The 12416-nt window shown below is 42.2% G+C and overlaps 1 protein-coding gene across 1 annotated transcript; it reads right to left on the minus strand.

Annotated features, from left to right (window-relative positions):
• Positions 1 to 4166: 4166 nt before the first annotated feature.
• On the minus strand, positions 4167 to 12230 carry DNTTIP2 (deoxynucleotidyltransferase terminal interacting protein 2). The gene is made up of 7 exons (XM_021529781.3): positions 12086 to 12230; positions 9727 to 11450; positions 8140 to 8275; positions 7381 to 7476; positions 6847 to 7011; positions 5636 to 5745; positions 4167 to 4319 (listed from the first exon to the last, which is right to left on the minus strand). Exons 1-7 carry the CDS (start codon positions 12191 to 12193, stop codon positions 4226 to 4228), a joined length of 2433 nt encoding a protein of 810 aa, XP_021385456.2. The 5' UTR covers positions 12194 to 12230; the 3' UTR covers positions 4167 to 4225.
• Between the last annotated feature and the right edge of the window lie 186 nt (positions 12231 to 12416).

Raw genomic sequence — 12416 nt, forward strand, 5'->3', positions numbered from 1 at the left:
TGTCTTCTCTTTTTTATTTTATTTTATAAATTTCCCCCGCCCCTTACGCCTTTTGGGCGGAAATCTTTCCCTCACGCTCTCCTGTCCCTTACCGGCGCAGGTATCCGGTACGCCGGCCTGGCCCTTCTCCCGTCAGCGAGGCTTTCCGGGCCCGCCTCCCGCCGTGCCTGCCGGTCTGGGGAACGCTGGAAGCGGGCGGCGACAGCAGCCATCGGCCGTCCCTGCCGTGTCCGCTCGGCCCGGCGACACCAATCTTCCTCACCGCCAGCGAGAAGCCGGAGCAGGAGAAGGGCTCTGCTCTCCTGCTCCTGCGGCCCTCAGGCAGCGGCAGAGGGGCTCTGCTCTGCTCCTGCCGCCCTCGGGCAGCGGCAGAGGGGCTCTGCTCTGCTCCTGCCGCCCTCGGGCAGCGGCAGAGGGGCTCTGCTCTGCTCCCGCCCTCGGGCAGCGGCAGAGGGGCTCTGCTCTCCCGCCGCCCTCGGGCAGCGGCAGAGGGGCTCTGCTCTGCTCCTGCCGCCCTCGGGCAGCGGCAGAGGGGCTCTGCTCTGCTCCCGCCCTCAGACAGCGGCAGAGGGGCTCTGCTCTGCTCCTGCCGCCCTCGGGCAGCGGCAGAGGGGCTCTGCTCTGCTCTCCTTGTCCCGCCGCCCTCGGGCAGCGGCAGAGGGGCTCTGCTCTGCTCTCCCGCCGCCCTCGGGCAGCGGCAGAGGGGCTCTGCTCTGCTCTCCTGCCGCCCTCGGGCAGCGGCAGAGGGGCTCTGCTCTGCTTGTCCTGCCGCCCTCGGACAGCGGCAGAGGGGCTCTGCTCTGCTCTCCCGCCGCCCTCGGGCAGCGGCAGAGGGGCTCTGCTCTGCTCCCGCCGCCCTCGGGCAGCGGCAGAGGGGCTCTGCTCTGCTCTCCTTGTCCTGCGGCCCTCGGGCAGCGGCAGAGGGGCTCTGCTCTGCTCCCGCCGCCCTCAGGCAGCGGCAGAGGGGCTCTGCTCTGCTCCCGCCGCCCTCGGGCAGCGGCAGAGGGGCTCTGCTCTGCTCCTGCCGCCCTCGGGCAGCGGCAGAGGGGCTCTGCTCTGCTCTCCTTGTCCTGCGGCCCTCGGGCAGCGGCAGAGGGGCTCTGCTCTGCTCCCGCCCTCGGGCAGCGGCAGAGGGGCTCTGCTCTGCTCCCGCCGCCCTCGGGCAGCGGCAGAGGGGCTCTGCTCTGCTCTGCTCCGGCCCTCGGGCAGCGGCAGAGGGGCTCTGCTCTGCTCCTGCCGCCCTCGGGCAGCGGCAGAGGGGCTCTGCTCTGCTCCGGCCCTCGGGCAGCGGCAGAGGGGCTCTGCTCTGCTCTGCTCCGGCCCTCGGGCAGCGGCAGAGGGGCTCTGCTCTGCTCTGCTCCGGCCCTCGGGCAGCGGCAGAGGGGCTCTGCTCTGCTCCCGCCCTCGGGCAGCGGCAGAGGGGCTCTGCTCTGCTCCTGCCGCCCTCGGGCAGCGGCAGAGGGGCTCTGCTCTGCTCCGGCCCTCGGGCAGCGGCAGAGGGGCTCTGCTCTGCTCCCCGGCCCGAGCTCCCCCAGAGCGCTCACAACCGACAGGCAGCCCCGTGGGGCCGCTACGCTTCCAGCACTGTCTGCGGAAAGTAATTTTACTTGAAATACTAAAACTTCGTCCTTCCTGGAGACACTACAGTTACGATCGGTCACCGTGATACATTTCTAGGGTTACTTTCAAATAACGAAAACCCAGAAACTGCACAAATCGGAATTAACACCGTATTTTCTGATTTACCGACAGACAGAAGGTGAAGAGCCATTTTAACTACAGCAATCAAATTAGGTGGTAAAACAAAACAGTAGCAGCAATAAACAAACCATCTTGATTTTGCTCAGAATTGAATAAATTAATTGGCCTCATTATTCCTGAATTATTAAATTTGTGAGGTTTTCTTGATAAATTATTTTTAATCCTGCAGGTGTGACTTTCTGACTGTAATTCTGCTTATTTAAAAGCAATGAAGGAAAATCTGAAAATGAACCACACCATCAGGCAACATTAACTATCACAGTCAGTAAAGCCAGAAATACAAATTAGCACAAATATTTCTGCCATTAAAAGAAAATACTACTTATAACTGATAGGCAAAACTTCATGACAGTTTTTACTTGTTTCCAGAGTAATCTAATAACTACAGGCAACCACATGGTGCATATGGGTTTTAATCTCCCCAGCACCTTCACCTTTATGTCAATTCCAAAGCCGGTCCGTGTGCTTTAATGTAAACTGGTGTTAAGGTGCAGTGCCGGATCTAACACAGGCTGAACTGAGGCAGGAGCCCAGGCAAAGCTGGCCAACACGACTGCAAGTGCCACCCTGCAGCGCGGGGAACGCTCCGCACATCTCACCCCTGCAACATGGGCACTTGCTGGGCACACTGGGACAAACAGAAGGGATCAGAAAAATCAAAGGGAAAGGATACAGAGCCAAGCCAAATCCCTTTCTGCACATGAAGTAACTTCTGCAGCCAGCTATTGCTCAGCCTGAGCAACATGCATGGAGTTGTTGCTTGCTGTGTAACACCACAGCCTTCTCTTTTAATGTCTTTCAAACTCACATGCTGCCTTTCCAACACCCCAGGATACAACAGAATGACAACTACTGTGGTGCCTTGTTTTCTTTTCAGTGTTCAGTATTAATTTTTTTGTGCTTCCACATCTCAGCCGGAGAACAAAACACCATAGTTGTTTTTATTGGCTTTTCTATAATTTACTGGGAATTGAGATATTGGCATAAATATAATTGCATTAAAATAGCCTATGCATATTAACTGAGACCTGGGGACAGGTGGATCTACTTGTACTTGTTTAGCATTTCCCAAAGAATTCACTTTACTTTGACACCATTCATCTCCAGGCTGTGAAGACTTTTTAAGGACTCTACATTCCTGTCTGTTTCTAGTAGTAAAACATTATGGACAACATTGGAATGGTAAAAAACACCCCAAAGGATCTGAGGAAAATTTCTTTCAAGCATCAATTGGTGGTTAATACATACCACAATGCTCATTTCAGCGTAAATAACTAATCCTTAAAAAAAATACTTCTCAGTTAAACATTAGTCAAGAACACAGTTAAGCACTTCTTGTTTAAGATCTGCAACCTTTAAGCTTCAGTGTTCTTGTGGTAAGGAAACAATCAACCACTGGTCCTCTGATAGTAACTTCTACATCCTATTCACCCAATCCATCTGAGATAATGCAGTGCCACTTTAATTTCTTCTATTATCCATCTTTTCTGCTACCTTGGAGCAGTAACCAAATTACACTAATTTCTAACAGCAACAATGACCAGGTAATTAAAAACCAACCAAACACTGCAGCAGTTGTAACAATCACAAAAGGTCATAAACTGTGACTGAAGGGGCACTGAGCCAATGACATCTCTGGCTCTGCAATGGCAGCAGAGGCCTTCCAGACTCACTCTATTCGTTCACCTTGAGCTATTCCCGGTCACCTAACAGACACAATCTGCACAACAACACACCCTACATAATGGATGCCAATGTTATTTCCAAAAATATCATTAAACAATAATTAAATGGTGAAAATTAATAAAAGTAAAATGATTGTTAAAATTTGACATATAAGTATTACTTATTTATTAAGATGTATTTTGTCTTTTCTATATATTATATATATATTATTATATATATAAAATAATGCATACACATAAATATAAAAGTATATGTGTAGGCACAGAACTCCAAGGCATTCTCTATACCGTTATGGTCAGTGTTTAAATAAACCCTTCACAACCAAACCATTTTTCAATACCTTCCATTACAATTTTGGCCAGCAGCACCTCTGACAAGTAATGAAAAAATATATTCTAACACACAATATGTGCCAAGATGAATTACATATATACTTTAAACTGAATTTACTAATTAATGAATGTAAAGTCTGAAGCCTGAGAAGACCACAATCTCTGAAGCTGAATTTTGTACTCAGATTCAATAATATGCATTCATATAATTATCTCTTTACATAAATATTAATTAAAATAAATATCAATTTTAAAATCTAAATTAATTTGAAGTGAGATACCTAAAGTTTCCTAGCTTTATTCCCATGGCCAGAATTGCCCTAAACCTCAATTTGCACATCACCTGCAATCTTAAAAGAAACCAAACAAAACACCACAACCAAAGCATTCTGTAAGGAAGTTTTATAACAAATAAGTTGTTCCAGCTTGGTATTTTTCTTCAATTCTTAATTGCGGAATTTCTTCTTCTTCCGATTCCTCTTCCCTGCTGCAAAAGCTGCTTTTTCACTCATGATCTCCTGATACTTCTTTTTATTATATCTGAACAAAATAGATAATTTACTTTTAAGCATGGCACACCAAAATTCAAGGAAAAGATAACATGGACAGTACTCTATGCACGTTATTTGCCAAACTGAATTTTCTCATGTTTTCTGAATCAGTTTCTTTTACTTATGCATAAGTGTATAAATCAAGGGAAATCAGCAGTTGGATCAATGATAAATGCAGGTAAATTTGCATTGGAAGTAAATTCTATTGAATTTTGTAATTAATTTTGGTTGGGGGTGGTCTTCATTGCACATGCAGTCACATTTTGAACAGTTTGCTGAAACACTGCTACTGCTCATAAGGGGAAGACTCAACCATTTCCACAATACCATGAAGAAATTGCACCCACTTTTATAGTGCCTTCACACCCCACTCAAGATAATAAACCTTACTCTACTCCAGACAGAAAACTGAGATGAGGTGAATACTCAACAACGAGCAGGGTAATTGCTGATGTGAGTTGCTAACTCCTCTAACAGACTTTTATGTACCTGCACTGATGAGTACCACAGACACTGCACACTGAGTAGTGCTGAGGCTTAAAATGCAACACCAAAATTTGACAAATATCTGCACTAATACTGAAGGGATATGATTAAAGCCCTTAATTAGCCAAAACATTAATTAATGAAATTTCAAATACATTAATTATTAAAACTACTTTATAATAAATACCTAAGAAATCAGGTCAAACCATAAAACCACTTAAGAAATAAGATACAGTAACTTCCCAACATTATAGTTAAATTTACTAGACAAGATTAACTATAATCCCAAATAATGTACCACTTCAAAGAAAACAAGTCATTATGTGAAAAATCAATATTAACATCATGTAATAACCAATACCAAAATGGATCAACTAAATGATCTACTCCAAAAAACTGTAGGCTATGCAGACTTTAATCAAATCATAATCTTCAAGTAAGTCTTCTAGCAAAATTTTGATTCCCATGACAGGTGATAGACTGACATATTTATAAAATGAAATATCAATATTCACAGAATTACAGGCTGCTCTTTTCTGTGAATTAAGCCAAGAAAAAATAAACAGTCTTTAAGAGTGGTTGCTAATATTGATGACTGAAGTTGGAAAAAACCCTTTAATGAAGATGAAATATACATTGTCTCAGTCTAATTATCCCCCTTCTAAATGGCAGTATTATGGAAATGCTAAAAGACTAAAAATTTTTCTTTGAAGTATAACAAAACCACCCTACAATATGAATAAAACAAAAAAAAGGCTAGAGTTAAAAATACTCTTCTTTTACATGGGATATTAGAATTACAGAACTATTTTTAAATACCTTCTGAACTCTGAATCTGCAAGCAGCTCCTCCACAATTGTTCTCTTCCTCTGTTTCTTAGGGATTCGACTGTGGTAAAAGTCTATGGGAGAATCAACTACAGTTCCAACCTAGGAAACAAAAATTAAAACATACTTACTGTACATGAAGCAAGATGTTCATTTTTTTTTTTTTTTTTAAATCCCCAGCAACAAGTGTGAAGACACCTACAGAGCAGATGAGCAGATGAGAATGACAGTTCCTTAATAAAAGTGCAAAAAACCAAAATAAGTCATGTTTTGTATGCAGAGTTCCTTTTGGTCTCCTTGTGTAGTGCAGAGAGGAAGGCCGGAGCTTTAAGACTGTACAGTTTTCAATGCTGGACTGCTGTACCAACAATTAATTAAAGTTCTTAACTTTTAAACTTTTTAAACATAAGGGATAAGAAAGCTTTATAACCACCTTAAACCTTTTCCTGTCTCTCATCCCGGTGGTTTTGCTAGATGACTACAAGGGCTTATCCTGAAACACATCACATTTTTTCCAACCAGCATGTCAGTCAGCTCTCATAGCTCAGGTTAGCAGTGAAGATACACACAGTACATGTTTCAGGCAGTGAAAATAAACCTGCATGGATCTAATTCTGTGGAACGCTTCAATTTAAGTTTCTCTAATTTCACAACCTACAACACCCTTGACACTTCAGAGTGAAGTAATGTTTTGCGAAATGAAAACATTTCCTCAAGCATGTTAACTATTCAAAGTTTCTGGAGGCCTGTTTCTACAGCTTCCACAGTAATTTCTTTGTTGGTACAAACAGTTTCAAAGCTGAGAGCTACAAGCAGCAAAAATTTCAGCCTATCACAAAGGTAGCTGTCTCCATTTAAACTGTATTAGCTAGTAAGAAAATAAAAGCCAATTACTTTCTACACACTTGTTTAGAAAGGCCAGTACTCCAAAAAAGCAGTGAAAATCTAGTCTTCTGACGGTTCAAAATCTGGATTCCGTAAGGTATTTGTTCACTTCTATGAGATAAGCCAAAGCTAAGAACATCAACAGCATATATACATATGGAACACAAAGTTAAATAGTTGCAAACTCTAGTTAAGTAATCAAAACATTTTATTAATTAAGATACGAAATTAAATCAACATAGAAGCTAACTATTAGGTGTCCTTGAACAGCTGCTCATAACTTCAGCAGTACAATGCCACTTTCTGCTGCTTCCTTACCTGGAAGTACTTGGGGAGACCATCTCTATCATTCTTCTTATAGAAATGCTTAGGGTCCAATGAAGCTCTCATCTTCAAAACTTTAAGATCATTTTTCAGTTCACTTGTGATTTCTGGGGCTTTCATACCAAACCAACCATCACCTGTTGTTTTCTCTCGCTCTGCCTAGGATGCAATACCAAGAACAATCAGTTTGCATTCAGTAATTAGGATGGAACAGAAAAGGGAACTCCTTCCTACAAAAGACAAAGCATTTAGAATGTAAATATGTACCCCTAAAACATGTATTTTATGACTATTATAAAGGAGGCTATCAGCACTGCATCAATGACAGATTTGTACTGAGCATGTAAGCATTCACTTCACTATGCTTGTGACTGAAAGAATGACTATCCACAGGACAGCTCAAAGAAGACACTAAACTGCAGTGCATCACTCCATTTCCAGTGAGGCCTGGATATGCACAGAGTCCCAGCATGCAGCTTTCTACCACAGCTTGTTTCATTATTTGAGGCACTACCACTCTTCACTTACCCTGCGCTGTTTCTTTAGCTGGTGAAGTGATTCCCTGTAGGGTGGGACACATTCCTTTCTTTCAAAGTCTGGAGTTATTACACTCTTCTGCAAGAGCTGTAAGAATTTTTTTGAACATTAGAGAGTCACCTCACTGACACAAATTTACAGCTTAACTGTATTTACAGAATCTTCTGAAGGAATTACACAGAATCTAAGCAAGCGTTGTAATGCAATACACGAGCAGTAACAGTCTTCAAAATAGAACACTGGACAAGAACAGAAAGCAGCTGACTTGCCCTGGAGGTAATGAGACAGGAAATCATCTGGAGTAAAGAGGACTATCATGGATTAGCCAAAGAAAAGTCTCAACAAAAATAACACATTCCCTTTACTTCCAAGGGTGCTTTTGAAAAAAGCCTGCTAAATCCATACTAGGGTATAGACTTCTATTTACTGAAATTCATTCTGGCTATGGACGAAATATCTTGTCAGCAGACCTTAAGCTTTTGTATCATTAAACAAAACTCCACGTATAATCAACTTTAGTTTATTATAAAAGTTAATGGTAGAATTTGCACTGTCTTTCCATTTCTGAAGTCAGGTATATTTAAACTTTCACCATTACAACCAAATGTAAAACCACACTTTGGTCAAAACAATGTAAGTTCTCAATGAACCATAAAAAGGATACTTCTTTAAAATCAGACAAACCAACCTTCTTAGATTAACATCTTGTTACTATAGTCATAGGTAAGTGAATAATTGTAAACATGTTACCTGGTCCTTCTTCTTCACCTTTAGTGGTTCAATTACACTCGATCCAGGCTTCTGATTTTTTGCATCAAAACTGATATATAAACCTCCAAGCTTCTTGATATTCAACCCAGGGTCTATGCTACTGGAAAGACGTAAACTAAAGAAGAAATAATTAATTATTTGTAACATGCATAGAGCTAAGCCTTCTACAGTCCTCTGAGAAAGATGAACAGAAAAAATACTTTTCTTATTCTTCCCAATAAGATTCAGTTTTGCAATGATTTTAAATCTTGCTATCTAGATTATGTAATTTTGAAATGACAGATGCGAGGGGATTCATGTCATAATATGAAATAAGACTTACTATTCAAAAATACCTGTGGAATTTTTCATATTAACTCTAATGCTGGACTCTCATCTTAGATCTTATCTTCTGTTTAACTGAATTCTTAATTTGCTTAACCTTGCCAGAACTCATGACTAGCATCCTTCTATACAGTGACAAGCTTGATAGCTAAAGAGAAGAACACCAAACATATTGGTAGTAAAAATACCGTAACTCTTAATAAGAAGTATGAATAAACCAGAACTCATTGTAGGAATGTTTAAGTCCTTGTCTGTATAACCATACTAAGAACAAAGTCATTAAACTTGGATAAGAAAGTGGTTGGATGGTTGCATCCAGAGGCTCATGGTCAATGGCTCAGAGCCCTGATGGTTCTATGAAATTTCAAGCTTAGTATGTTCACATTTGTTTCACTGCTTCATTCACACAGCCAAAGGAATGTATCCACAAACAATGTACAATGGCTGTTTTCGATGACAAGAATGTTTAAAAGTTCTAAACTACAATGCAGAGAAGATGGTAATATCTAAAGAGGTGCAACAGGTATTTACTGTATTAATACAAGCCCTTTAACAACTTTCTATCAAACTGTGACTGATCTTGTACAATGCCTTCACATTAGCTTGGCTAAGCTTTTTTAGCTAAGACTTCTTGTCTACCTGAAGGTTTTTACTAGATTAAGGCTTGTTTATCCAACCTAAATGAGCATTACGCTTTAAACATAAGAAGGGATTCTAGCAGCAGCTGGACTACAAGAATTCAAGAAGTATCATTCCACCTAAATTATTCTGATTCCATGCTAGTTTTCACCTGAAGAGTCAACATGCACAGCACAGCAACAACTAACATATAAAATTATATGCAACTGTTTAAAAAGCAATATCTAACCAGGCAACTTGTAAGGAATTTACTGGACCTTTTGTTATCTACATTCCAACTGGAAAAAAAAATTAACAAAACTGTGACCTGAATAACCAATTCAGTCAGCCTGACTTGTTTCACATTGTTTTTTAAGATGAACACATACAAGGCCTCCAGATGCCAAAAAAATTTCAGAGTTCTGTTCCTACTATATTCAGAATGGAAAAAAATACCAAAACCTAAATTTATGGACCATATTCATATTATATAGTATGTGCAACACCATTTTCTGCAGCAACACGACATACGTGATACGACTAGTCCCTGATTTATTCTGCACTTAATGTGCATATTCTTAAATGAAATACAGATTCTTTAGCTATTCCTAGCAAGATACTTACACATCAACCTTGTTTTTCAACAGATCATCATCATCATCTTTTTCATCTTCATCTATCAATTCCTCTTCATCCTCTTCCAAGTCTGATTCTTTATCTTTTTGATCTCCCTCATGCTTACTTTTAGCATCTCTGTCTTGGTCTACATCATCCAGATAATACTTTTGGCTGGAACTCATGCCAGGCTCAGTATCAATTACAAAAAGACCTTCAACATGCAGTGAATCGCTTTTTAAAGATTTTTTGAGGGAAGGAGTTGTCTTATCTGACTTTTTATAACACAGATTGTCATCAACTGCATCTATGTCTGCCACATCACTATTTTCAGAGTCATCATTTTCACTGTTGCTCAGAAACAATGCAAGAGAGCTGTTATCACTGCTTGGTTTTTCACTGCTGTGGGATACATCATACTCATTTGTTTGGTTGTCAGCACTGTCTGCATCAATTTTGTGCATCCTGCTTTTACCAATGCTTTCAGTTGTCTGTGCAACAGCCGTGTCCTTTGAAGGGCTGCTCACTGCACTAGCTTGCTTACTCTTCCTTAATTTATCATCACACGAGAAAGACTGCTGTGCATCTGCCTCAGCATCTGCTCTTTCACATTCTGTATTTTTTTTACTTTCATTGGGCATTCCTTGTCCTTGGGGTTCTAGAAATTGTTTGGGACTCATGCAGTCAGTCAAAGAAACAGACACATCTAATTTCCCCTTCCTTGCACCTATTTTACTGCCATCTTCTTGTATTTGGCCACATATTGCTTCTGAATGGTCTACCTCAATGGACTGTGTATTTTTTTCTGTTTCTTTCACAGGTGATTTAGTGTCACTACATTTTGTTTTTGTAAGACTGGATGCCACATCATTTAAAATCTCCTCTTCTGTGTCCTCACTCGAGGCTGCATTAGCACATTTGCTTTTAGGTGAAGTGAGTTCTTTATTACCATCAATGAGGGTGGAAGCATTTTCTGTGTCACTGCCAAGTTCTGCAGTAGGTCTAGAATCAGAAATTATGATGGGATCAGATTTAATAGTGTCTTCAATTAAATTCTCATCTTCTGAAACAAATCTATTTTTTTCCTCAGTCTGCTTAGTATTTTCTGCTTGTGATTTCATTTGCATGCTCCTAGTAATTCGTTTTGGAGTGACATATGGTTCGACAGCAGAATTTAGGCAACATGATTCTGCATCAGAAGTATCTTCACTCTGGGCTTCATGAACTCTGTGTGGCTGCAACTTCTTTTTACTTTGTCTGCTCCTTGTACTTGTGGGAACATTAAGCATCTGGACACCAGAAACAGCAGAGGAACAAGACTCAGCTTCAGAAACATCATCTTCATCCAGAATCCTACTTAACTTATTTACAAAAGCTGCACTGCCATGTCTTTTTTTGTCAGCAGAATCTGGTTGATAAGGAATTACAATTTGTCGCCTCCGTGTTATTCTTACAAGCAAAGGTGTCTGGAAACCAGACACAGAAGAGCAGTTTGATTCTGCTTCTGACACATCACCATCAATGTGTGGTTCAGCAACTGACTGTGCTGATGGAAGAGTTGTGTTCTCACTCCTAGTGATCTGCATCTCTGAGATATCAGTGGCATCTGATTTGATTTCTGCATGTTCCACCTCTTCAAACTGACATTCCTGAATCACCTCTGGCTTACGAACTGACTTAGTTCTTCTAGTCATCTTCCTAGTCACAGGAGTACTAATTTCAGCAGATCCCACCTAGAAAAGGAGTAAAAAAATGTATTGTATTGACAGATAACTATACAAAAACAATGCTATAAAAATCACTAAAAATATTTTTAAACAACCTACTTAAACTGACAACACATGTCTCTGTGTAGCCCTATCTATGCAGAAGAAACCTTATGAAACCATCCCTTGCTTATCTCTCTACTGTATCTTGGTCAGGGCAGAAGAAAAAACACATGCATCCTTTAAGAAACATAATCAAGTATCTCCTAATTCTAAAGAGTTCTATCAAGTTGCCAGGGGAAGCAAATCCAGAAAAAACGTTCAGAAATATTGAAAGCCTTCCCCAACTATAAACCACTAAATACTATCAAAATGTGTCCCAAAATGGTGTCCAAAACCAATTTTTGGTCTACGAACAAACTGGCCTCTCAGCAATCGCAAAGCTTTGCGATTGCTGAGAGGCCAGTTTGTTCGTAGACCAAAAAGGTATGATGTGCCAAGTATCATTTTAAGTGACAGAGAAATGCTAAAACATTTGTCATGCCGAGTAAAGCACGCCACCTTTACCTCCCAGCGCCAAGCGGCCCGAAGAGCTCCGGCGGCCGCTCCCGTCCGCAGGCCCGGCCCCGCCGCGCCCGCCGCGCCCCGCGCCGCCCGCTCACCTCCGCATCGCCATCGGCATCGGCATCGCCATCGCCATCGGCACCGGCACCGCAGGCCCGCGGCCCCTGCTCCCGGCGCCGCGCCGCCGCCCGCCTGGTGCTCACCATGCTGCTGCCGCTCCGCCCGCCCCTTCCTGCCCGGCCTCCTCCCTTCCTTCCTGCCGCCCGCCCGCCCCTCCCGGCGGGGAGAACGTCCCGGGCGCGCCAGCCCGGCCCCGTGACGCGGCGAGACGGGGTGGAGTCCTGGGGTGCAGGCGCTTGCAAAAGTGTAAAATGCTGCACTAAAATGCCTACGGGAGTTTCAAATTTTAGCTAAACTTTCAGGTTTCTC

The sequence above is a fragment of the Lonchura striata genome, chromosome 9 (assembly GCF_046129695.1).
Source record: "Lonchura striata isolate bLonStr1 chromosome 9, bLonStr1.mat, whole genome shotgun sequence".
Classification (NCBI taxonomy): domain Eukaryota; kingdom Metazoa; phylum Chordata; class Aves; order Passeriformes; family Estrildidae; genus Lonchura; species Lonchura striata.